The sequence below is a fragment of the Neolamprologus multifasciatus genome, chromosome 22 (assembly GCF_963576455.1).
Source record: "Neolamprologus multifasciatus chromosome 22, fNeoMul1.2, whole genome shotgun sequence".
Taxonomy (NCBI): Eukaryota; Metazoa; Chordata; class Actinopteri; order Cichliformes; family Cichlidae; genus Neolamprologus; species Neolamprologus multifasciatus.
In genome coordinates, this window is record NC_140459.1 from 21,607,215 (window position 1) to 21,628,925 (window position 21,711).

Sequence of the window (21,711 nt, forward strand, 5' to 3'; positions counted from 1 at the left end):
CATCATTCTGTCAATCCCTCCATCGGCTCCGTCCCTTTATCGGCACATGGAGATGCACATCTGTCGATGGAGGAATTCATTTTGGCTGCCAATCACAACAGGGGAGTGGTCAATGAGTGCAGACGTGCCAATACCTCGACTACCCTGATGAGTGACTTCTGTCTCTCTGTCTCTCTGGGTTTCCAACACTTTATGTCTGAGGGAGGCTCTCTGCTTTTCTTCATTTGTTTTTTACTCTGTTGTGCCCTGTGCGTGTGTGTGTGTTTATGCACTGTATAATGCTACAGCTGACTATAAACAAACTCGACAAACTTGCTTGAATATGTAATAGCACAGTCTGCTTATTTCATTCATATGTAAAGCTCTGCAATCATCTTCACTGACCTTGAAAAGAATATTACTGTCTGTGGTCATATCCCCGCATCATTGTTTGCAATGCCTGATGATGATGTTTACTCTTTTTAATTTCCGGATTCTATAATGTGTTTTATGTGTGCATGCAGGTGCACAACCACATGCACCCACTCTCACTCACACACATATATGCACACACACACAAACACATTGTAAAAATGTGAAAAAAAAGCAAATGAACTTTGCAGAGTGTGAGGACATGACAATTATTTCTGCAGTTATCTGCCTTCACCTTGTATTTGCATAGGCTACTCAGCAGTTTCTCTGACACACTGGAGGAATGAAACTTAATTATAAAGGTTTTGAGCAACAAATTTTGATATCAGTGTCCAATTAAAATTTGCAATGGATGGTGTAATGACCCAGATTTTGAACTTAATGTGCTTATTTTGAAACCCCATTCCTCTATTTTCCCGATTTTATCAGGTTTATCATAAATTAATAGTCTTTTAAGACTAAGTAGAGATGCAATCTTTGGAGTTATATTTCCATTTTTCGTGTGTGTTTGCATGTGTGTGTGTGTGTGTGTGTGTGTGTGTGTGTGTGTGTGTGTGTGTGTGTGTGTGTGTGTGTGTGTGTGTGTGTGCGTGTGTGTGTGTGTGCATATGTGCTTTCACGTGCAAAATCATTCCTTAATGCTTTCAAACTGTCACATTTAGATTTCTTATATGCAGTACTGTGCTTCCAGGCGGATATGTGTGTATAGACGTACAGATTTGTTTGCTTTCTTGTCTGTCTTTTTTCATCAACTGCTTCTCTTTTGGCTCTCATAAATCATGCAGGAGGAAAGACACCGCCACAAACTATTTTTTATGCAACAATATAATGTAAAGTGAACGCTTCAACAAGTATTTCAAAAGTATTTGTCAGTCACCACCAGGCAGTGTACTTGAGCTTTTAAACTAAATCACCTTTTAGAAATGGTCTGTTTCATAATTTATTTGCAGTATAAAAATGTAAAACATTTTTTAAAAATCCGAAGTGTTTAATTGGTTGCCGAAACAGTCTAAAATACACACTAATCACTAATTAAGAATCGCTCTCAATATGCTGGAGTAGAAGGCCATTAATACAATTATTGTTAGTGAGAGAAGAAAACGTAAACAAAACAGAAAAAAATGCATATTTCAAATTAAAATAGAAAAATATCTTTCAAATATTTTAATTCGGTTAAAATATAGTAAAATAATTAATTTTACTTTGATTTGAAACTGAATAAAAACGTAGACACTTTATTATTATTGTTGTCATGCAGTTTGCTTTAGAAGTTTATCATTTTTTTCTTATGTAGACTTTGGAGGGCTTCTTCCTTGTTTTCCAAATTCACTTTAAATTTAAATATTGGTGAATGTTTGAGCTGATATTAATAACATTTTATTATTCTATTGTTCTATTCTATTATTCTATCTCTTTTTTAAATGTTATCGGTTTAATTTAATTATACAATAAGTTAATCTTTTTCACAATTGGTGGATTATTTTTTGCAATGATAGTATTTCCCAAGTGCCTCTTCGTATTCGTTTAAATTTACTTTTATTTATTTACTTATTTATTTTTTGTTTGCTTCGCAGTTTTCACAAAAATAAATTTAAAATTTGCGTTTATGTAGTTAGGAAGACACGCCAGATATTTCAGTTGAAATTCAAACTTATTTTGTTTCTACTGTTATTTGAAAAGCTAAAAAAAAAAATGCTGTAATTAACTCAGTATCCTGGCACAAATATGCTTGGTCGCCTACAAGACGTCTGTTTCAGTCACTTTGAATTGTAATAGGAATCCAATTCCTGCATCAGTTTGCTAAGTCATAAGCTTTAAACCTTTAGTCATCCGCACCAAAGCCCTAATGGTTTGAGTTAAACATCTGTCATCGTCCACGTGTTTATCTCAGGTCCTTAATGGGAAACATCAGCCGCGCAGTGCTGGATTCTGACGGTCGGACCAGTGAAATCACCCTATCTCACCGCGCTGAGGTCATTTTTTTAACAGTTTAACACGGAGTCTGAAATTGTTTTGGTCAAACAGGCCGTCGTAGTTGAACTGTGAATGCATTGTTAAGGTGCTTGTTTACCCAGTAAACTGTTGTTTAGCTTTGGGTGGTGCTGTGACAACAAAAGTCAAACCGTGACCGAGGATTGACCCTTTTTTTCAGTGTTTCCCCCCACTCTGCATGGCTTCTAGAGCGCATGGGGTCGTATAGGGAAACTGGGGTCCAGGGACACCCAAGGGTCCTTGAAGGGATTTAAAGGTCTGCTTTAACATATATACTTTTCTTTCAGTGACAACATGGAGGTAAATTGAGTAAGACAAAAAGTATATAAAAAGTAAAGTTTCTTCACCATTAACTTACGACATAAACTTGAGATTAACTCTGTGTTCTAATTTTAGCACTAAAGTCACACTTTTCACCCAAAACAAAAATATTTTAAGGTAAAATAAATGGAGGTCAAACGTAAAGAATCACCGTGGAAAATCTGAGTAAGATAGCTTTTAAAAACGGCAACTAAACGACATTAGACATACTTATTAAGACCCCCCGTACATTCGTAATATTTTGGAACACATAAATAAATAAAATAAATTTAAGGTAAATAAGACATTAATCTAAAGTCCGTTACAAGTTTTGGTGTTTCATAAATTGCAAGTGAAATGTGTATTTCTATCTTGTAAATAGTGGATCAGAAATATTATTTGTTTAGTGATTCGACCTTTTCCTCTAAACCTTCTCAGTATCAATAATAACATATTTATTTTTAAAAAATGTGTTCTCCTAAGCCATTTAACAAAAAAGCAGAATTGCGCGCATAATAAGGCACTGTAACTAACTACTTTTTAATTTAGTGTTATATGTTTCTTTGCGATCTCCAGTTAAAATCCTGGAAAGGGGTGGGGGGGGGGGAGGCTGTCATTAGCGTTCATTTAAATGAATACTGAACGCTTGTATGCGGTTTTGGTAAATCTATTTATTTATTTTTTGATAATAAAAATAAAATGAACATTTCCAGAAGTTCGAGATTTTCCCTCCAGCCCTTCTGTTCTCGATTAGACTGGTCTCCAAAGCAGGCCCCGAGCAACAAGTCTGTGTACGGATTATTTATACCGAAACAACTTCTCGAAAAGCAAAATGAGGGTACCTGTAGTTACCAAAATAACCTTTTTAGGTTTTACACAAAACATCCTTTGTCCTCTGTAGGAAAACGCGACGCACCGCCTGCCGACAATAAATAGACGAATAAAAGACAGATTGTCCACGTAACTTACGCTCCTTCGCCGTGTTTGTTAGGGCTGAATTGGACAGACTAGTCTGCGCTGCTGCCTCAGCAGGTCCCCGCAGCTCAAATATAGCAGCTCCCGCAGGTGGATCCGAAGGTAAAGGAGAATGTTGCTCATTAATCATGGCTCTTTTAGCGCTTCTTTGCCCTTTTATGGTACGACGGCCTCGCGTCGTGCACACCAGGAATTAAAGCAACAAAAGAACCAGGAAACCCTCTTTTAGTTTGAAAATGGGGATATAGGTTAGCTTGAATAGAGCAGTTTTTAAAAAATGCATCCAGTTTTGCTCTCACTTAAAATGCATCATTGCACGGGTCGTTTATTGCACTCATAGCGTGAGTTTATTTTCCAAAGCAACACAATCGATATCAGATTAAAACTCAAATGACCAAATAGCATATTTTTTAAATAAGATGAGTCTGTCTCTCTCTTCCTCTGACAGCTGACATAAGCTTGAAATATAAATACTCTGGTCAAAGCAGTGTTGTGCACACACAATTATGACATGCGATGCTGCAAGTTGTCACAGTTCAGCTTGTCGTCAGGTGGGGATGATGACACCGCCGTGTAACTTGTGGTGAGGGTGGGAGGGGAGTGACAGGACCAGCGGGGGCACCATGCTTGTCAATAGCCTAACCTCGATGTTTTAATCAATAGTTTCTTTTTGTCCCTTCAATAAGCCAAGTGCTCGATAAGGTTGTCATCACAGATGACGCTGACGTCCTCGCTCTCATCTTTGCCCTGGATAAACATGCCTTTCTTATGCCAGTAAATCTTTACCCCGGGGACAGTGGCGCGCATGGCTGCATACATTTAGAGACTTTGGGGTTGAGTCAAGCAGACGCGTGCAGCTTCTCAGAGGGTTGGAAATGAACATAGGTTTGCTTTTCTGTCTGCTGGGTTTAGGGAAATTTTAACCATAGCATTTGCTCTGACAACGAATCGAAAGTCTGCAGCACACTCTCCCTTAGAAATGACACATAGGAAAAAAAAAACTTTAGAGGTAAACGCACTTTAATACACATGATTGACCCGTAAACGTCTCTCTGGACCAAACAGTTGTGTGCTTCACTCGATTTAACAGCTAGCAGGTTAAAGCTTCAAACGTACAAAGCCATAAAATGACCGATTCTGCAACTGATAAAACTCAGCTCCTTACTAATAATACATGAAAGCATTACGCATCATGCAAACCTCACGCAACAGACAAACAGTTGACACACACAGACCTGAAACACAGAAGAGACAGTGTTTAAGTGGCTACTGGAACAGTGTACTCATTAACGATTTCATAACCGAGGTTATCTCGTTGATTGTGTGATGCCTAATTGATGGCATCCGGTGCAATCAGACTGGCTGGGGTGCACAAGTTTGGCAAATCTGAGGTATTTGTGAGTGCAGATTTGTGACACTTGCCTCTTCAGAGGCAGACTTAAAGATGGCGCTGAGTGTCCCTTGCACAACATAATTTTGGCGAATTGCAATTTCAAAAGCGAATGGACAGATTTTAACCAATGGACTTTGTTTTTTAGGGCGACAAGGCTATAGATCTTGCAAACACAACACACAATATAAAACGAATATGGTCCAGAAGGGGTCCGTGAGTTCCCCAATAGTGCATTGTTCACTTCATGTATGTGCACAACTGTCATCCATTAACAAATTTTTGCCTTTGATACACTTGTATGGAATTTGGTATACACAGGCCGCCTTGACCCATAGAAGTAAAGGGGTCACTTGACCCTCAGTTGGAGGCGAAAGGATCAGCCCCCGTGGAAGACACAGTGGAGGATGTGGGAGAAGGAGTAGATGGGGCTGAGATAGATTTCTCGGATGCTGCATCGTCCATTTTCTCCTGACTGCTGTCCGAGGATGTAAGTTTGGCTGGCAGCAGCCCTTCTTTCTCTCGCTTTTTCTGCTTCATCCTCCGGTTCTGGAACCAAATTTTCACCTGAGTCTCATTCAGTTGCAGCGCGGCTGCAATTTCTACACGGCGCGCCCGGGTCAGGTACTTGTTGAAGTGGAATTCCTTCTCTAGTTCCGTCAGCTGTTTGGTTGTGAAGTTGGTCCGGACCGTGTTCGGCTGACCAGCATAACCATACTCACCAGACCTCCCTGCAAAGAGGAAAACAAATCACTGTAACTCTGAAGAAGAGGTTTTTTTTTCTTCTCTGATCAGAGTACACATATGCCTTAAGACTATACTGTGTCTGTGCAACAAGGCTCAACTTTTAGGTACGAGCCAAATAGCATTAGCTACTCTAAAAAACATTCAACAACGGCCTTAGAAGAGATTCAAATATTATACAACACATGTGTTATCACACAGGTGGATTGCGTTAAAATGAAAGGATCTAAAGTACTACATTGAAAGTTAAGTTCATATATTGGTGTTTCGTGTGCTTATTTTATTTTTTGAAAAACTTCCCAGTTTAAAGATTTTGGATCATTTATAAGACAGCATTTTTGTGCACCCGCACTTTCACCCACTATACTTGGCACCAACCTGTTTTTGGTGGATTCCTTTTAACTTTCATCCAGTCAAAAGTCTGTGTAGACGATGCGCCCTCAGACAGAGGTGAACAGCAAGCCTCCAGATGAGCTGCATGCAGAGGTGACAGCGGGTTTGAACACCCTGGATAAGGGGGCGCTTGCTCGTGCCCGCCGCTGTAGGCAGTGTGGCTATACTGCAGTTGACCCAGGGGGGCGGCACTGTAACCATGGCGATGCTGAGAAACCATGGAGGAGGAAATGTTACCAGAGTACATCAGTGGGCCGCACTGAGGGAATGCAGCTGCGGTGTCTACTTCCTGGGCGAGGGCATGGTGGTTATAATTAGTGCAGAAACTTTGGGGTCCATAGTTAGAGCTGCAGGCCGGGTGCGCCCCATAGGGGAGACTTAGAGAGCTGGCATTAGACTGGTACGACCCCGGCTGGTGAGAGACGCAGTCAGGAGAAGCTCTGCTCACCATGAAATGGTCATCCACCCCGCAGTTGTTAACAGTGGCCCCGCACGACTGGAAAGTTGTAATCCCGTGGTCCGAGTGAAAAGCCCTAACAGTGCATGAGCCACCTTCCCCGCTCATCACCGTGTAGTCTAAGAAACTGCTCATTGTAGCATTTTTTCTAACCGGAACGAGGGACCGTCCTCTGCACAGACAACCCCCTGATGTCTTCCTTTCTCCCCTCTTACCCCGAGTGACCGTGCCAATCTTTACCTATACTAGGTCTTATCAGAGAAGGGAGGGGGTCGCACGGGCCGATATCAATGAACGGGTTCTGTCACGTGGGCCCGGGTCAGCCAGTGAGGTACTTGTCCTTATCCCTTTAGCCGGTGACAGATTGGTGTTTGAGGGGCTATTTAAATTCCAAGCACTCGTCGATCAAGGTGACGCGCGTCGCCACTAATGTATTGGCCGAGCAAACAATGAGCTGCGAGGCAGACAGCGGTGGACAGCTTCGGGGTGGCATGAAGACCGGGGCCACTGTTAAAACTGTTTCTTCTAAGCTCCACTGTGCGCTCTTCCACGACCATAGAGAGAGATTAACGTTTGTCCCTCTGCACCCTCGCCATGAGGACGACCTAGCACTCTGACCTCAGGTAGGTATTTTTGGAACAGAGACGAGAATAGGTGTGTGTGTGTGTGTGTGTGTGTGTGTGTGTGTGTGTGTGTGTGTGTGTGTGTGTGTGTGTGTGTGTGTGTGTGTGTGTGTGTGTGTGACACGTGCGCATAACAGTTGCGATTTCATGTGTATAACGGTGTCATTATCTTCTAGTTGGATGGATGGGTGGATGGATGGGTGCGTGTCACTGCCACGGGCTATCTGTGGGCTATTAATGTCACATTCCCTTGCGAAATGTTTCACTTCACGCTTGAACATTGAGAGAAATATTGTCACAGAGTGACGGTGAAGGGAAGCAAAAGACAGAAAACGTATCTCCCGTCACAGACCGCCTTTTTATTTTGCACAACTTTGTTTTCCCATCAAGGTCGCATTGGACGTATATGACTGCTCGCTTTGCCGGGAGGTCACAGGTGATGAAGCGACAAGACAACACATAGAACATTAAGATGATGTGGTATTAATTTCTTTCCACCCTCTGCTCCGGTCATAGGGTCTGCTATCCACCCTGATTTCACTCCCACATGTATTCATTATGCATGTATAGTGATCAAATGATCTCATAACGCCAGGCCAGTCGTGGAGCTAATGCATCCACATAGCCCGAGGTGCAAGTGTGGGCTGATTATCCTGTTAAGTTCATCAAATAAAGCTGTTGGCGAAATTAATGCCCGCGACAAGCGGCGTTGATAAGGGGTAGAGCTTGTGCGTGGGAGACTGGCGGCAGCGGCAGCAGATGCCCAACCTCTCACTGAGGAAGCAAAAGGAATGAAGCGGGAAGAAGGGAGGGAGGGAACGAGTGAGAGAGGCTCACACGGAGGGATGAGCGCCCCTAAAGGTCGCATGTGGTCATGCACTCGAAATCTCGAAATGTTTTTAACCTCTAGAGAAAATATATGATCGTATTCTTGGAGATATTTTATCGCTATACATTCCAGGGAACACTTTACGCAGCGGTGGTTATGGATCAAAGACAGCTGGTGTTTTTGTCACTGTATCAATTATTCACAATTCTTTGCGCTGCTTTGACTCCACAACATGTCAGAGGGGACTACTGGAGCCCACTGTTTACGCCTCACTTTTAATTAAATAATACAACAGTGTGTAAAGGCGCCCCACGTGGACAAGCACATCATTCAGATGATGCTTACTGGTTGTTAATAATAAGGATCGTGCAATAATGTGCGATGTTATGCAGCAATACCATACAGTTACTTTTTTGGAGGTGTTCATTCACTGAAGTTGTTCTAGTTAAGAATTTGAATGTAGTCTGATTTTGTGAATTTTAACACAAGTAAATGATGCGGATGCTTCTACCACTAGTATGGCAAATGAAATAGAAATGCATACCGATAATTGCATAACGATGATACTTCAAAGTGTTTAAAAGATAAGAGGTGCAAACTTCCCACCAGTTGGAGGGAGGGGGAGTAGGGTCAATACCCCTCCACCCATCACTCCCCTCCCTTTCCTCTGTCTTCCCAGCTGCCTGTGAAAAAGTAGTGAGTGGGCGCAATGGATCTTGCCTTGCCTGATTATGGAAACTTCGCCAGGCCTCGGAGCTTTCTTGGCTCTTTGTGTGTGAACGCATGTGCGCAGACAAGGCGCGCTGTCTTGGAATGATTTGGTTAAACTGGCCCTGTGGTTAGTCAGAGTGCAGGAGTGCAAGATCTGCCCCCGCTTTTACCCATACATCCCCTCCTCTCCTCCTCCTTAAACTCAAACACAGACCACTTGCTCAGTAAGACTAATGTCCAGCCAGTCAATGAGCTGCTTATGGCTTCCAGATTATTCGATAAACGTTGGAGCCTCTGAATGTCGCGTGTGTAGATGAGTTTCTGGATCGATCCGTGCAGGCATGCTGGCCTATGCGGCTTTTCCCTTCTTTCCTTCTTTCTTTTTAAGCATGTTGCAGATAAACCTGTTTAAGTGGACTATAACTTTTTTTTTTTTAGTTGAGCTCATAACTGTTTCCCAAAGTGAAATCAGGTGCAATACAGCACAACAAGACACGTTATAAGCCCTTTAAAACAAGTGCAAAAGTGATTGTAAAATCCCCCTAAAGTACAGATACTTTCTTAATAAAGTACGCCGTGATGGCCGACCCTGTTCAATGCAGCAAGCAGGCTCTTACTGGTAATTATTTATCTGATGAATCGCATTTAGTCCACGAGTAGTCTGCTTTGAGTTTAGTCTACTTTTAACACACGAGGGAAAGTGTGCAACTCATAACCTGAGCAGGCTGCTACCGCTGCTGCTGTCGCCGAGCCAGAGCCGTGTTTAAACAAGCTATAAAAATGAATTATTACCAAACGCATGCAGAGAATCAGCCCCTTTTAGCCCAGGAATTGGGGAGTCCCATATGAAAATGTAAGTGGGGTTTTATTTGTGCACATTACGCCACAATTGGTCTCCTTAATGTCCGTCTCATTCATGCCACGGAGTGATTTATGAGCTCCTGAAGGCAAACATGGCTCGCGTATTTGCCTGCAACATGCATACAATGTTAAGAGCTCTGTCATGCCTAGATTCGTGTTGCCATATTTGCTGCTTTTTCCCCCTCTCCCACTCTCTCTCTCTGCAAAATAGTTTGAAGGAGAAAATAATCTGTGTTGGTGCTTAATCAAACAGTGTAAAACCATCTTTTTATGTTTAAGTGTAAATGCGAATTATCCAAAAGATTTAAAGAAATGCTGCAATTTTGCAGTGGTTTTTTTTTCAGTTTGTGTACAATTATACGTCATTTGACTAAAAAAAAAAGTGTAACCTGCAAAGTTTTAAGATTTCAGGAAACTGATTTAATTTTTTTATGGTTTAAAAAGATTACACCGTGTGTGCCTTCAACGACACGTCGAAGTCTAGCCTATTTATATTCATTGCCAACCTGTTGTTAAATTTGCATAACGCCTCTATCTCTCCATGTCCTACTTCTTAAAAATTATTTTTATTTTGTATATTTTTCTACATGAATAATTCAAGCAAAAAGCAAAAGAAAAAAGAAAAGTCTGGAAAATGGATAATAAATCACTCAAACACCAGAAAAAAGAAGATTGTAGCAAGTTAATTGTATTCTAACAAAAATATCCAAGACATTGGAAGCTATACAAAAATAAAAATGACCAGGTTCCATAGGCCTAATATTGTATAATTATTCACAAACACTCATAATTTCCATTCCAAGAGAACAAGTTGTTATGGTAATTACAAGCCACGTTTAAGCTGCTTCAGTGATTTAATCTCATCCTTACCTTGTATTAATCGTCAAGTCAAATATCAACAGAATAAATGTGCCGAATATACAAATAACATCGGGGTTAATGTTGTTGTAGCCTGATATTTATTGTCCCGAAAGAAAGAAGGGAAAAAGGTTATTTGATTGATTCTAGTTAATAGTTCAGATGCTGCAAGTCGATTGTAGTTAGAGACTCCGAGAAAAAATAGAAACTGTCCGTAGAAATGTCCACGGGGCTGTCCAGAGACTCTGACAAGCTCGGCGAAGCTGCATCGGAGAGCTGCAGGCAGGAATCCGAGGAGAAAGGTTGAAAATCGTGTAAAGAAACATCCAGGGCCGGGGGACTGTCGCCATTGTCCGGGCCAGATGCCGAGCCGGGGCCCATTGTTGACATGCAGCCCGGAACAGTGGGTGACGGGTTGGGAAAATGTTTCAGATTTTTGTCATTGCTGTTCAGCGGCGCAGCAGCAAAGCTCATCGACTCTCCATTGTGGAGCTGCTGTGTGTTGTTTTGAAAGGAGCAGGTATCTCTTTCCAGCAGGGCCCCGCTCTGCTCGTACTGGGGGGCCTCGTCCTCTTCCTCGCTGTGAATGCCGTCCTCGGCGCTCAGCCCTTTGCCGTCCCCGTTGTGGTTCTCCTTGCTCTGGGTCTGCCGCTTGTGCTTCATGCGTCGGTTTTGGAACCAGACTTTAACCTGCCTCTCGGTCAGGTCCAGCAGGGCCGCTATTTCCACCCTCCTGGGCCGGCACAGATACTTGTTGAAGTGGAACTCCTTCTCCAGCTCCAGCAGCTGTGTGTTAGTGTACGCTGTTCTCAGCCGACGGGAGCCCCCTCCTCCCCCACCGCTCTCCACGATCTCAGGCGAGCCTAGAAAATAAGCGGCACAGTAGCATGGGATTAAAAACGCAGGACCCAGCAGTTACATAACCCTGCTGCTCATAAATCTAACGTTATGGCTATCACAGTCCACCAGAGAGTGGCTCACAGCACGCTGCAGCAAAATGGCCGCTGGAGCTATACTGAACCAAACTTATACAGCGTTCACCACCCCCCTAAAAAAAATCGTCGCTCTGTAAAGATCTTCATCAGATTGTTTTATAGATAAAATAAGGCTCAGCGTGAGCGTGAACTAAACTCAGTGCACTTTAGAAGCAGTGAGGTCCAGGCTGGTGTGGGATACTAATGAATGCTCCAGCTGCCCTCCTCGGCAAAGGCACTCCATCACTCTTCATTACTGTCACACATCAAAACTCTGCCTCGGCTAGGGGAATAAATCATCTTACATCACCAAACTTTACCCAAACTTTTTTTCGCTTCCTTTTATTGCTTCACACACAATAACTGCAAAGCAACAACCATAAATCTGCCACAATGAACCGACTTAAAGCCTATTTGTTGTTTTGAGGAAGGGCCTTTGCAGGTCTTCAATTTAGCACCAGAGAGTGAAGATAGATCACAGCAGCTCTTTCTGCTTTGAAATAACCCACCTTTCGGAGAGAAGCACACGGGTCCGTTGGAGATGGTAGTAGCAGTGGAAGTCGGCAGGTGGTTCCTCTTGGAGGCTTTCTTCTCCCGCATCCATGGGTACTCCGGGGGTAAGGAGGCGGTAGGCAGCGGGCTACATCCGTCGGGGCTGTGTCTAGGCCGGCCATGCCGCGGATGGCTGCCCGGGTTGAGGCTGGGAATGGTCTGCTCAAAGGGAGGAGGAATCAGTGTCGGGCGTGAAAGCGTCGAGCTCTTGATTGATGAACTTTGAAATGAATCAGCGACAGGGGGGAAAGATGTCAGGCACTCAGCAAGCGACGGCTGACTATTGATAAAACCGCTCTCTCGCTCGAATTCGTAATTCATCTCCTCTCCCTGAGAGCCGAGGAAAGTTTGCACGCGTATTTCTTAAAAAATGTTGCAGCTCAGTGATGACGAAAAATTAAAAAAATCATCAAAAAAATCTCCTTGTGGTGTTTTTTTTTCTATTTCACTGATTACGGCCGTATGGGGACCGAGCTGCTATTAAACTATTGAATTCATGGAGACAAGGTTGAAATTGGACCGAATTGCCTGTCACATGATTACCTCTGCCCAATGACAATTTGGGGTTTAATCAAAAGAAGCCACTGTCTGCCTGATTGATCCAAAACTCTGGTGAAGAACGCCTCGCTCAGCTGGGGGGGGACGACTGTTTATATTTACATCTTTGTCTGCTGATTTATCCTCCTCTCGCCCTGCAGTCCACTCCACTAAGCTACAAATGTGTTTTTTTAAGAATGGCTGACGCGCTCACTATTACAGGAAAGAGCACAGCCTGGGTGCGCGGATTCGTGCACTCCTCTTTCTCGTCTTTCTCGTATTGTTTGAGGATGTCAGTGGAGAACGCCCCCACCACACACCACACACCACACACCGCACGCACACACACACACACACACACACACACACACACACACACACACACACACACACACACTTCACGCCAGTAGCCCAGCTATTCATACAATCAAGAGTCAGCCTTCAGAGGTGGAAAAAAAATGAAACGCTCAAAACTGATTTTGAGATTTCTCGACAGAAACAAACCACAACAATGAAGTCTGTTCACTGTGAGGTGAGTGTGGACACCAGGATGAATGTGATTCTTTAAAGGTTTCATAATAATGACATATGCAGTGCATCCGCTGGCATGTGTTGCAATAAAAAGGCCCATCCATAAAGTTAATACTGACAGATATGGCACGTTCAGACCATTTCACCAACCCATAACAGTGGTTGAACATTTACAGCTATTGTGCAGAAATTTGCGCAGGGACACACAGGCATGTGTTATGCATATGCGCTCACAAACAGTGTTATTTTTGTTATTATTATGATTATTATTATTACTATTATATAATCATTATGCTGACTTGACAGATATGATATTAAGGCACATAGCAGTTTCGTTTACTCCACAAAAAGGTATTATAACGAGGTCATGCACGCTCGTGTGCGTGCAGCTACTAACAAATATTATAGTAAACCCACAGGAGCTTTTTCTTTTATTATCATTGTTGGTGTTGGTCACAATTTTCGATAACTAAAATCTACCATAATTACTGCCTTTGCACATCTTTGAAACAGTTCCTTTTTTATATTAAGCAGGAAGCCACTCCACGGGCTAAGCCTGGATTTACTGGAAGGGCACTGGTTACAGTGCTGAGAAAGCCTCTCATTGTATTCCCATTATCATTTCTACCTGAAATTGCAATGAAGCAAACACAGTTACAATCGACCACTTACAACGAATCCATTTGCAGCGTTATTATGCGGATGGAAATGTTATTGAATTGCCCTTCCCCGCCGTGTTTGGTTTCATGCCTCTTCCAGAATAATCTGTGAAAACCACGTTTGTGATATTTTTTTCGTTAGGCAGCACATACCGTATTTTCATTTTTTAAAAAGTGGCTCGGTGAGTAGGAGATGAAGAAGAGAAGTGGTAGGCTTCTCTCAGTTTGTTGCTTATATACCAAACAAAGAGTCCTGGAAGCCTGCGCGCGATCAATCTTACTCGCCAAAAGGTCTGACAGCTCGGTGCCCTCACAACACATTTAAGGCTTCTAACTCTCTGCCGGATCAAATGCAGGCAGGAAGCGGTGAGAAACACTGGCCCTCAGATTAGAACCAGTTTCTGTTCACAGACATAGTCTAGCTGTCGCTGGAGGGATATTTTTAAAGATAAATACGAATCCAGCTACACGAGATGCCACCATTTCCTTTTTTATGAGGAGGCGGTAACGCGCCAGCGGTGAGTAGGGCGAAGCAGCGTGTTCACCTGGCTTTTATCTTTGAATTCTCAATGCGTTTTAAACTACATTCACTTTTCGTTTAAGTAGCATGTGAGAAAGCGGGGTGACGGACGGAGTTGCTAGGGGCAAAGACGGATGACTTTTTTCGGGGGAATTACGCACAGGCTTTGTGTGAAAGAAAAGGAGTGGGTGGCTGCATTTTAGTGGACCCCAGCCTGTCCTACACACTTATCTTTATAGCAGGACTGATTTAGAACCACTTTCCCACGGATGTAAGATGCCCAAGTCTTCTCTTTCACTTAAAACTATATCAGCGTGCTACCTATGGGTTAAATCTTTGCCTTGTTGTTAAAGCGCGTGCACGCGTGTGCGTGGATGTCTGCGTGTGTGTGGCTGTGTTGGATGCAGAAATACTCAATCCATCACCTTTTTTTTTTTTTTTTTTTTTTTGCAGTGACAGACCATGGTTCAATTGTTCTAGTTTTGCCTGCTAGCCATATGTCAGGGCCAGTAATGTTCATGCCCACTTAAATCAATCAGTTTGGCCTGAAATTATAATAATAATAATAATAATTATTATTATTATTTAGTGCAAAATTAAAGAGAGCAAATAATGTAGCAAGTGTAGAAAAAAGTAGGCTTGTAAACATTGGTTTCAAAATAAAAGGAGCATGTTAAACATAATGATGTATACACTGTCCACATTTAGTTAATTGCACACCCAAAGTGTAGTCTTTTAGCTCCAGCTGTGTCTCTATTGTATGCTGGAAATTTATAAATACTGAAAATGCCTGCAAAAATTCTAAGACAGATATTAAAATGATAATACTAACAGTAATTCTTGTAGCACCTTTTTAATTTTATAAAAGTAAAAAAAGAATATAATGTTCTTTCTTTGAAAAAAAACAACAACTTTTGAATTGATAATTCCTTTTGTTGTAGCCATCTTCACAACGGAGCTGCTTCGTACCGAGCTGGCTTTACCACTCTGGCATCTGCAAATCTGTAGAATAATGAGACCAATAAGCCGCGTTATGATTCTAGTTCAGACTGTATCCTCTCTGACCGCATTTGACTGACTGAAAATATCAGCGGATTATTTTTTAAACGATTTCTCATTTAGCTTGTTGTCTTCTTGCAGATTCTCCAGAAGGGCCCCGGTGACATTTTTATTATTATGGATGTGCCCACGCAGATGAGAGGAGGGGAGAGGGCCACCCTGGAGTTTTCTTCACCTCGAATCAAGTGAAGGGGAGGAAAATAAAATAAAATAATACAAAAAAGAATGCATCGTTTATTACGCATTTTTACTATATCTGCCAATATTTGCCTGCATGTTATTGGATAATATTTATGGCCAATATTCCACGTTATGTTGTATGAAAAAATAGAAATATATTGCCACTTTATATGTGTTATAGGCTACTCTATGATTTGTTATTGTTAAAACATTTTTGTTTCTTTTCTTTTACGTCTATTTTCCTGACTATATATTTGGAAACTGATTAGATTTTTTTTTCACCTCCATTTTATTGCAGAGAAACCTAAAGATGTATATTTATACTTTTTAGTCCACTTCGTGATTTGTGATCGTGTGCAATGCTTCTGCCAAGTCTAAATTAAAATCGAAGGCTATGCTTTCGGTATATTTCAATTCTTTTATTTATTTGTTCTAACTGGAGCAGCATGGAATGTATGACATCGAAAAAAAAGTTTGTTTCTTATTACTTCAATAAAGAAACAGCTAACGTAATATGTCCTTCTTTTCCACCCTTATTGCATGACTGATTGACTTTACATTCGCTGAGAAAAATAAAACACCTCCTTCGAAGAAGAAAAAAATGGAAACATAGCTTCTAACAGGAACATGGGTTTTCTGCTGCTGAGGAGCTAATACAGACTAACATGTATGGGCTGAAAAAGGGCCGAGACGCAAATTTTCCACCAACCTTCTACCCACACAAGGATGGAGGGGGTGTCAAATAATACTAAAGTACTCTTTCATCTTTCACACCAAACAAAATAAATAACATTAGAAAGTCCAAAAAATGGAACAAAACACAAGCAAGGGGGAGGGGTTGCCTGTAAGCTTATGACCCTTGCTTCTGAAAACGTATTTTCCCTCTTAATCCCAACTCGTGGCTCTTGAAGGACGCTTACACATAAGTGCAACAAAATGCAAAATGCAAAAAAAATAAAGAAAGACAAAAAAAAGAGAGAAAACATAATTCTTCAATTGCGGATAAATAAGAGGACGGACACATTCACATTGAAAATGGATAACATGTGTTCATAATACCCTGTTTGAGTTTTTGATTAGAAAACATTAAAAAAAGATTAAATAAGTCTATGCATATACTGCGCCCCCCTCCCTCCCCTCCCCTCCCGCCTACAGCCCAGATAAAGGTCTCTGTGAGACAATGACACGAGCAAATTCAAGCAAGTCGTGATTATTTTTCCTACGCTACTTCACACACCAAAAAAATTAAAAAGGGGAAAAAACTATAGGGAACATAAACAAAAGCAGAGAGATTGTGGGAGCCGTGAGGAGGCGCATAAACAAAGCAGTAATATGTCTGGAGGTGGATAAGACAATGGGCGGAGTGATCCAGGCAGCGCCACTGCTACAGATGCGTCAGTTTGGGCGCTTCCTGGATTCTTCCCTGAGAGTAGTGCGGCGTTAGGTCTGTGTACGTCGGTGTTGGATCACACACTCCGTGATGCTGACTGTTACCCATTGTGATTGCTCCATTATACTCCATGTTTGCGGACGGTGGGTGCGTAAGGTGGGCCAGACCGAAAACAGAGGCCCCAGAACTGGGCATTGAGTCGATGTAACCTCCGCCGACATAAACAGGGCTGCCTTGCATGTGCGTCCCGTAACTGCCATTGCCTTGGAGGGGATGCGCGTCATACTCGGGCGTGGCAGAGTCGTTCCCGGGATACCTCTTCTGGGAGGGCGGGCAGTTGTTGAGGGAGTTGTTTAAAGGAGGGGGGTATGACGTAGGCATACCGTATGCGTTTTGATGAGGTTTACTGTAAGAATTCGGCGACTGGGATTCATATGGAACACTGTTTACGAGAGAATGCATAGAGTTGAGGTATCCGCCTCCCACACCGCCAGCACCAGAAGCTGGGCCCACGGGACTGCGCGGGGACTGTCCACCGGGAGAAGGCATCATTCCGACGCCTTTCTGATCCTTCTTGTATTTCATCCTGCGGTTCTGGAACCAGATTTTGATCTGTCTCTCTGTGAGGTTGAGCAGGTTCGCCATCTCTACCCTCCGGGGTCTGCAGAGGTACCGGTTAAAGTGGAACTCCTTCTCCAATTCCACAAGCTGAGCGCTAGTGTAAGCTGTCCGGGCCCTCTTTGATGCTGCTGACCCCGGAGGGCTTTTGTCTCCGGGGCAACTCTCCACTGTCAGGATGAAGGAGAGGAGGATGTCAGTCAGTAATTCGTTATACAGAGAGAGGTACAGAGGCAAAGACAGGAGAGTGAAGGCGACATCATGTGACAACACATAGCTGTTAGCAAACTCTGCGATCAGGAGGGGGCGGTGGTGTTGACTGGGGATTTTACTGAATTAAGGAACTAAGTTTGCCCGCTTAAATATGTATCATAATGATCAGTAACACTAATAACGTGCGTATGTGCATATGTTCCAAACATCTCAATATTTCTAATAAACCCACTCCCCTATGGCAAATCACAGGAGTTATCATCAAGGCTCCATGAGCCAGCTAGTCACATGCACAGCTTCACAGACTGCAAAGCAAAAAGTTCAACTGGACAATAATGGCTCAGTATCTGATATGGAATCAGGTAACCTCAGGTTTACTACTAAAACATCTTGACCCTCATTTCCCCCCATAGTTGCAGGGTAAGCTCACCACATAATGCAAACACAAGCATTATGCATTCCTCAGGGTGTATATAAAACAGTTCGCCTTGCCCTCACTGATAAGCTTAAGAGGCTGGATCTTGGCTGCAGAATTGCAAGGTGCTAGTCTACTTACTGTTATGGCAGGCGGCCAACATTTAATAACTATCACTGCCTTTCGCCCAAATCTTAAGTAATAGCAATGCAGGATGACATAATCTGGTCCATTGTGTTATGTTATGGATGAGAAATAAGTGATCACGTGGATTTGACGTAATGCCTTAGAATCACACGATTATTACCGGATCGGTTTAGTTTTACTTTTTTTGACGACTTGATTTTCAAAAGGCCACTTAGTTTAGGTCATGCAAGATGCTAACTGTAACGTATGTGTCAAGCACTATGCATCTTTCCTACGTGAGTAACAGGTGCGTATAAATTATTTTTCTGATAAATACTGGAAGCTCCGGGCGTTTTTCGAACTCATTAACACACCCTTCCAAGCACCATTCAGGCTGAAACCAGTCTGCTTTGCATTTTGACTATAAAACAAACAAACAAAAAAAAAAAAAAAACAGCCCTGATCCACCCGATCCGGCCTGAGTTGTCCAGTGAACAAAGAGGTATCTGGAATTAGTATCTGCGTAAAATGTAAAGGACTTTCCAAAGTTGTTTATTTATAAAGCCTGGTCTTTTATATGTTGTATACGTCATGAAGACTTCTTAACAGCGTAACAAAGCTATGAGCATTACGCATTCACTGAAGACTGCTGCTTAATTTATTAAGAAAATCCCCCAGCTTGAAAAAGGTCTTTGAATGCAATTCTGAAATTAACACTTCGTTATGGAAGTAAAAATAAGACTCTTCAAACCACTACAGTGTCTTCATCTTGACAATAAGAGCTCAATAATAAGATTTGCCGTTCTTATAAACCTTGAACGTGCATCAAGGGTTTCCATAAATCGGCTATGTGATGCTGAAAACAAATTAAAAAACCTTTGCTGCACTTGAAATAACTAAACTTAATGAAAAGCGCCACACTGCCTTGCAGTTCAGCGATTGCACTTGGTAAGATCCTGGAATGTCATTAGGTTATTACCCATTTATTTTTACAGAAAGGAAGAAGTGTTGACTACCCAGAGCTAAACTCAGAACCCCTGACCCCGAATTTCCCTGGCGTCAAAACTGCAGGTTCTACCTTGCGTGCATGAACGCGCCTTTGCTTCTATCAGTGCACTATAACCTGCACACCGAAATTAAAGCATATAGCCACTGAATTTACAAAATAAGAAGTTCGTGGGAAGGTGTGCATTTCGAAATGTTTAGCTTTCCTCTAAGTAAATACGGACCATCTCCCACACATGCACACTGACCCACAGAGTTGTTCGCTAATCAAAACAGCAGGACAAACTGAAACAACTGTTGTGTGTGTTTGTTGTCTGTCCAGGACCATTATGAGATCAGAGGAGAGGTGTGTTTACAGTAGGGACAGGTCAGCTGCAGGGCAAAAGAGACAACAAATGGTGATATCTACTGTTAATGTGGCATACAATTTTTCCGCAGTCTAAAACGTCATATTGCGCAAATAATTTGTAACAATCCTTACAGATTTTGACCAGGATGCAGTGTAGCCAGTCTGTCAGTTTACACTGCACTTCACTACAACTGCAGTGTAGAATAAATAAATGTAATAGTAAAGGGTATGTGTGGGATTATGGTAATTATACATTACAGCAATAGCAATGTAATTCAATGACACACTGATTATTAATGATTTAAAACATTTAACAACTCCCTGTCCCCGATGCAGAAAACACACCATTGTGACCTTCCCAGGGGAAGTATTGTTCTGTTGTGGGCCCACCCCCCTTTCCTCGTAACCCCTTACCTGTTCACCCCCTTGTGCATTGCATCCTCTCTAAACCAAACATGAGCAGTTTTCTGGTTGCAGACCAACAAAGAGTGTGGATATTAGAGGAGCAGTCATGTTAATGCAGTGAGTACCTGAACTGGAGCTACTGGTGGGTTTCTGCTTGGTGTTCTGACGGGATTCCTTCATCCAGGGGAAGATCTGCTTGCTGCGAGCGGTAGAGGTCGGGGAGTCGTTCTTGGCACTGACTGGTTGGTTGGATCCGTTGCTTGTGTTTTGGCTGATAGCACCGGGGGACTGTGAGGGAGGGGGTGGGCCTGATACCGGCACCTGCGGTTGATTGCTTTTGGGATGAACCTTGGACTGCGCCGCCTGAATGGCTGTGGTCCTGTCGCAGCTCTCCGCCATCTCCCCCGGCTTTTGCAAAGCCACGGAGCCGTCAGGAGACTGCAGGGAGCAGGCAGGTCGATGGTACTCACTTTCCACATGAGAGGCCCGGGGATATTGGACCTGATTGGCATCATAACTGAAGCCATTTGCGCTTTGATATGGGTAGCCACTGTAAATTGCGGAGCTGTCGTAGTAGGTTGCCTTTTGCATCTCGCCGTTTCCCAATATTTATTTCAGAAACTGACAGGGTCTTGACACCCTTGTAGAATAACATTGGCACCCCGTGGTCACGTGACGCCTCTCCGCCAATGGCCTCCTTGGGTGAACCTAGGGTTACAAGAAGCACTGTGAGGAGAAGAAATGGTGGCGATCCATCTTACTTTTCAATGCAGCCCTGACACAGGAGACTATGGAGGCAAGATAGGGCCAACAATTCTGTGGACTATTACCGTTTACCTTATGGCTTACACGGGGCACAGAGGCACGCACTAACCTTGTATTACCATCTGTGGCGAACATAAAACCATTTTAAAAGCATTTCAGACTGTCAAATCATTTAGAAACGCGAAAAGATGCCGGGTGGCGTTATAAAATATTTGATTCTAACTAACAGTGAAGCAGAATATAGTTAGATTAGGCCTTATGGAGAAATGCGCTGTGGAAATAGCTTGTTAGAGAGTTACCACACAGGAAAATAATATTTCTTTTACACTGTTATTCTACCAACAGGGCTGTCAACGGTGTATCTAATTTCCTGTATAGCGAGTGAAAAACATACCGTCGGATCCACAAACTTTCAACCCATTTTATTTTTTACTTTTAGAAAAAATTAATCATTTTTAAGAGAATAAAATATCCCTGAGCTTGCCACATAGTCTGTCTCTTTTTTATTCCTCCCCCCTTTTTTTTCTACGTTTCCTCGTAATAGTAGAAAAAATGTAAGGGCCCCGAGGAAACCTGAAAAACCGGCCGGCGTCCGTGCATCTCCATGCCCATGGTTTGAACTTTGTTCCATAGTAGGCCCATAATAATGGTTGCTGTCGCTGTCTGCGCGGCGGCCGGTCGCGGTGATATATGAGGGCGGGGGGTCAGTGAGCCGGGACTGCCCGCTCGGAATGAGCGGCCCGGTGAGCAGCCAAGCCCTAACAAAGCAAGTATTAAGCAGACAGAAACCCGGGGATGGTACAGCTAGAGGCTGCTGCTGGAGCACCATAATTCATGTAGGTAACCTCGGGGAGAGACTATAAACTATG

General features: G+C 42.8%; 3 protein-coding genes and 1 long non-coding RNA gene across 4 annotated transcripts; 1 reads left to right on the top strand and 3 right to left on the bottom strand.

The window, feature by feature from the left end:
- Positions 1 to 1,604: 1,604 nt before the first annotated feature.
- Positions 1,605 to 8,420, bottom strand: hoxa1a (homeobox A1a). The gene is made up of 2 exons (XM_085148433.1): positions 6,191 to 8,420; positions 1,605 to 5,799 (listed from the first exon to the last, which is right to left on the bottom strand). The coding sequence occupies exons 1-2, from the start codon at positions 6,795 to 6,797 to the stop codon at positions 5,429 to 5,431; spliced, it is 978 nt and encodes a 325-aa protein (XP_085004559.1). The 5' UTR covers positions 6,798 to 8,420; the 3' UTR covers positions 1,605 to 5,428.
- A 1,933-nt stretch (positions 8,421 to 10,353) lies between these two features.
- LOC146493486 (homeobox protein Hox-A2a) lies at positions 10,354 to 12,905 on the bottom strand. The gene is made up of 2 exons (XM_085148429.1): positions 12,028 to 12,905; positions 10,354 to 11,407 (listed from the first exon to the last, which is right to left on the bottom strand). Exons 1-2 carry the CDS (start codon positions 12,389 to 12,391, stop codon positions 10,695 to 10,697), a joined length of 1,077 nt encoding a protein of 358 aa, XP_085004555.1. The 5' UTR covers positions 12,392 to 12,905; the 3' UTR covers positions 10,354 to 10,694.
- Positions 12,906 to 14,038: 1,133 nt separating this feature from the next.
- On the top strand, positions 14,039 to 16,571 carry LOC146493487 (uncharacterized). Its single transcript, XR_014871910.1, has 2 exons — positions 14,039 to 14,315; positions 15,458 to 16,571. It is a non-coding gene; the product is annotated as an uncharacterized LOC146493487 (long non-coding RNA).
- Positions 15,961 to 20,671, bottom strand: hoxa3a (homeobox A3a). The gene is made up of 2 exons (XM_085148428.1): positions 20,203 to 20,671; positions 15,961 to 17,734 (listed from the first exon to the last, which is right to left on the bottom strand). Exons 1-2 carry the CDS (start codon positions 20,666 to 20,668, stop codon positions 16,941 to 16,943), a joined length of 1,260 nt encoding a protein of 419 aa, XP_085004554.1. The 5' UTR covers positions 20,669 to 20,671; the 3' UTR covers positions 15,961 to 16,940.
- Between the last annotated feature and the right edge of the window lie 1,040 nt (positions 20,672 to 21,711).

Bases quoted from the DNA above. Each gene is read 5' to 3' on its own strand.
- hoxa1a (XM_085148433.1), bottom strand. From the start codon at position 6,797: ATGAGCAGTTTCTTAGACTACACGGTGATGAGCGGGGAAGGTGGCTCA. The intron at 5,800-6,190 runs GTTGGTGCCAAG...TCCTCTTTGCAG, and splicing joins AAGGAATCCACCAAAAACAG to GGAGGTCTGGTGAGTATGGT.
- LOC146493486 (XM_085148429.1), bottom strand. From the start codon at position 12,391: ATGAATTACGAATTCGAGCGAGAGAGCGGTTTTATCAATAGTCAGCCG. The intron at 11,408-12,027 runs GTGGGTTATTTC...CTTATTTTCTAG, and splicing joins CGTGTGCTTCTCTCCGAAAG to GCTCGCCTGAGATCGTGGAG.
- hoxa3a (XM_085148428.1), bottom strand. From the start codon at position 20,668: ATGCAAAAGGCAACCTACTACGACAGCTCCGCAATTTACAGTGGCTAC. The intron at 17,735-20,202 runs GTACTCACTGCA...TCATCCTGACAG, and splicing joins CACCAGTAGCTCCAGTTCAG to TGGAGAGTTGCCCCGGAGAC.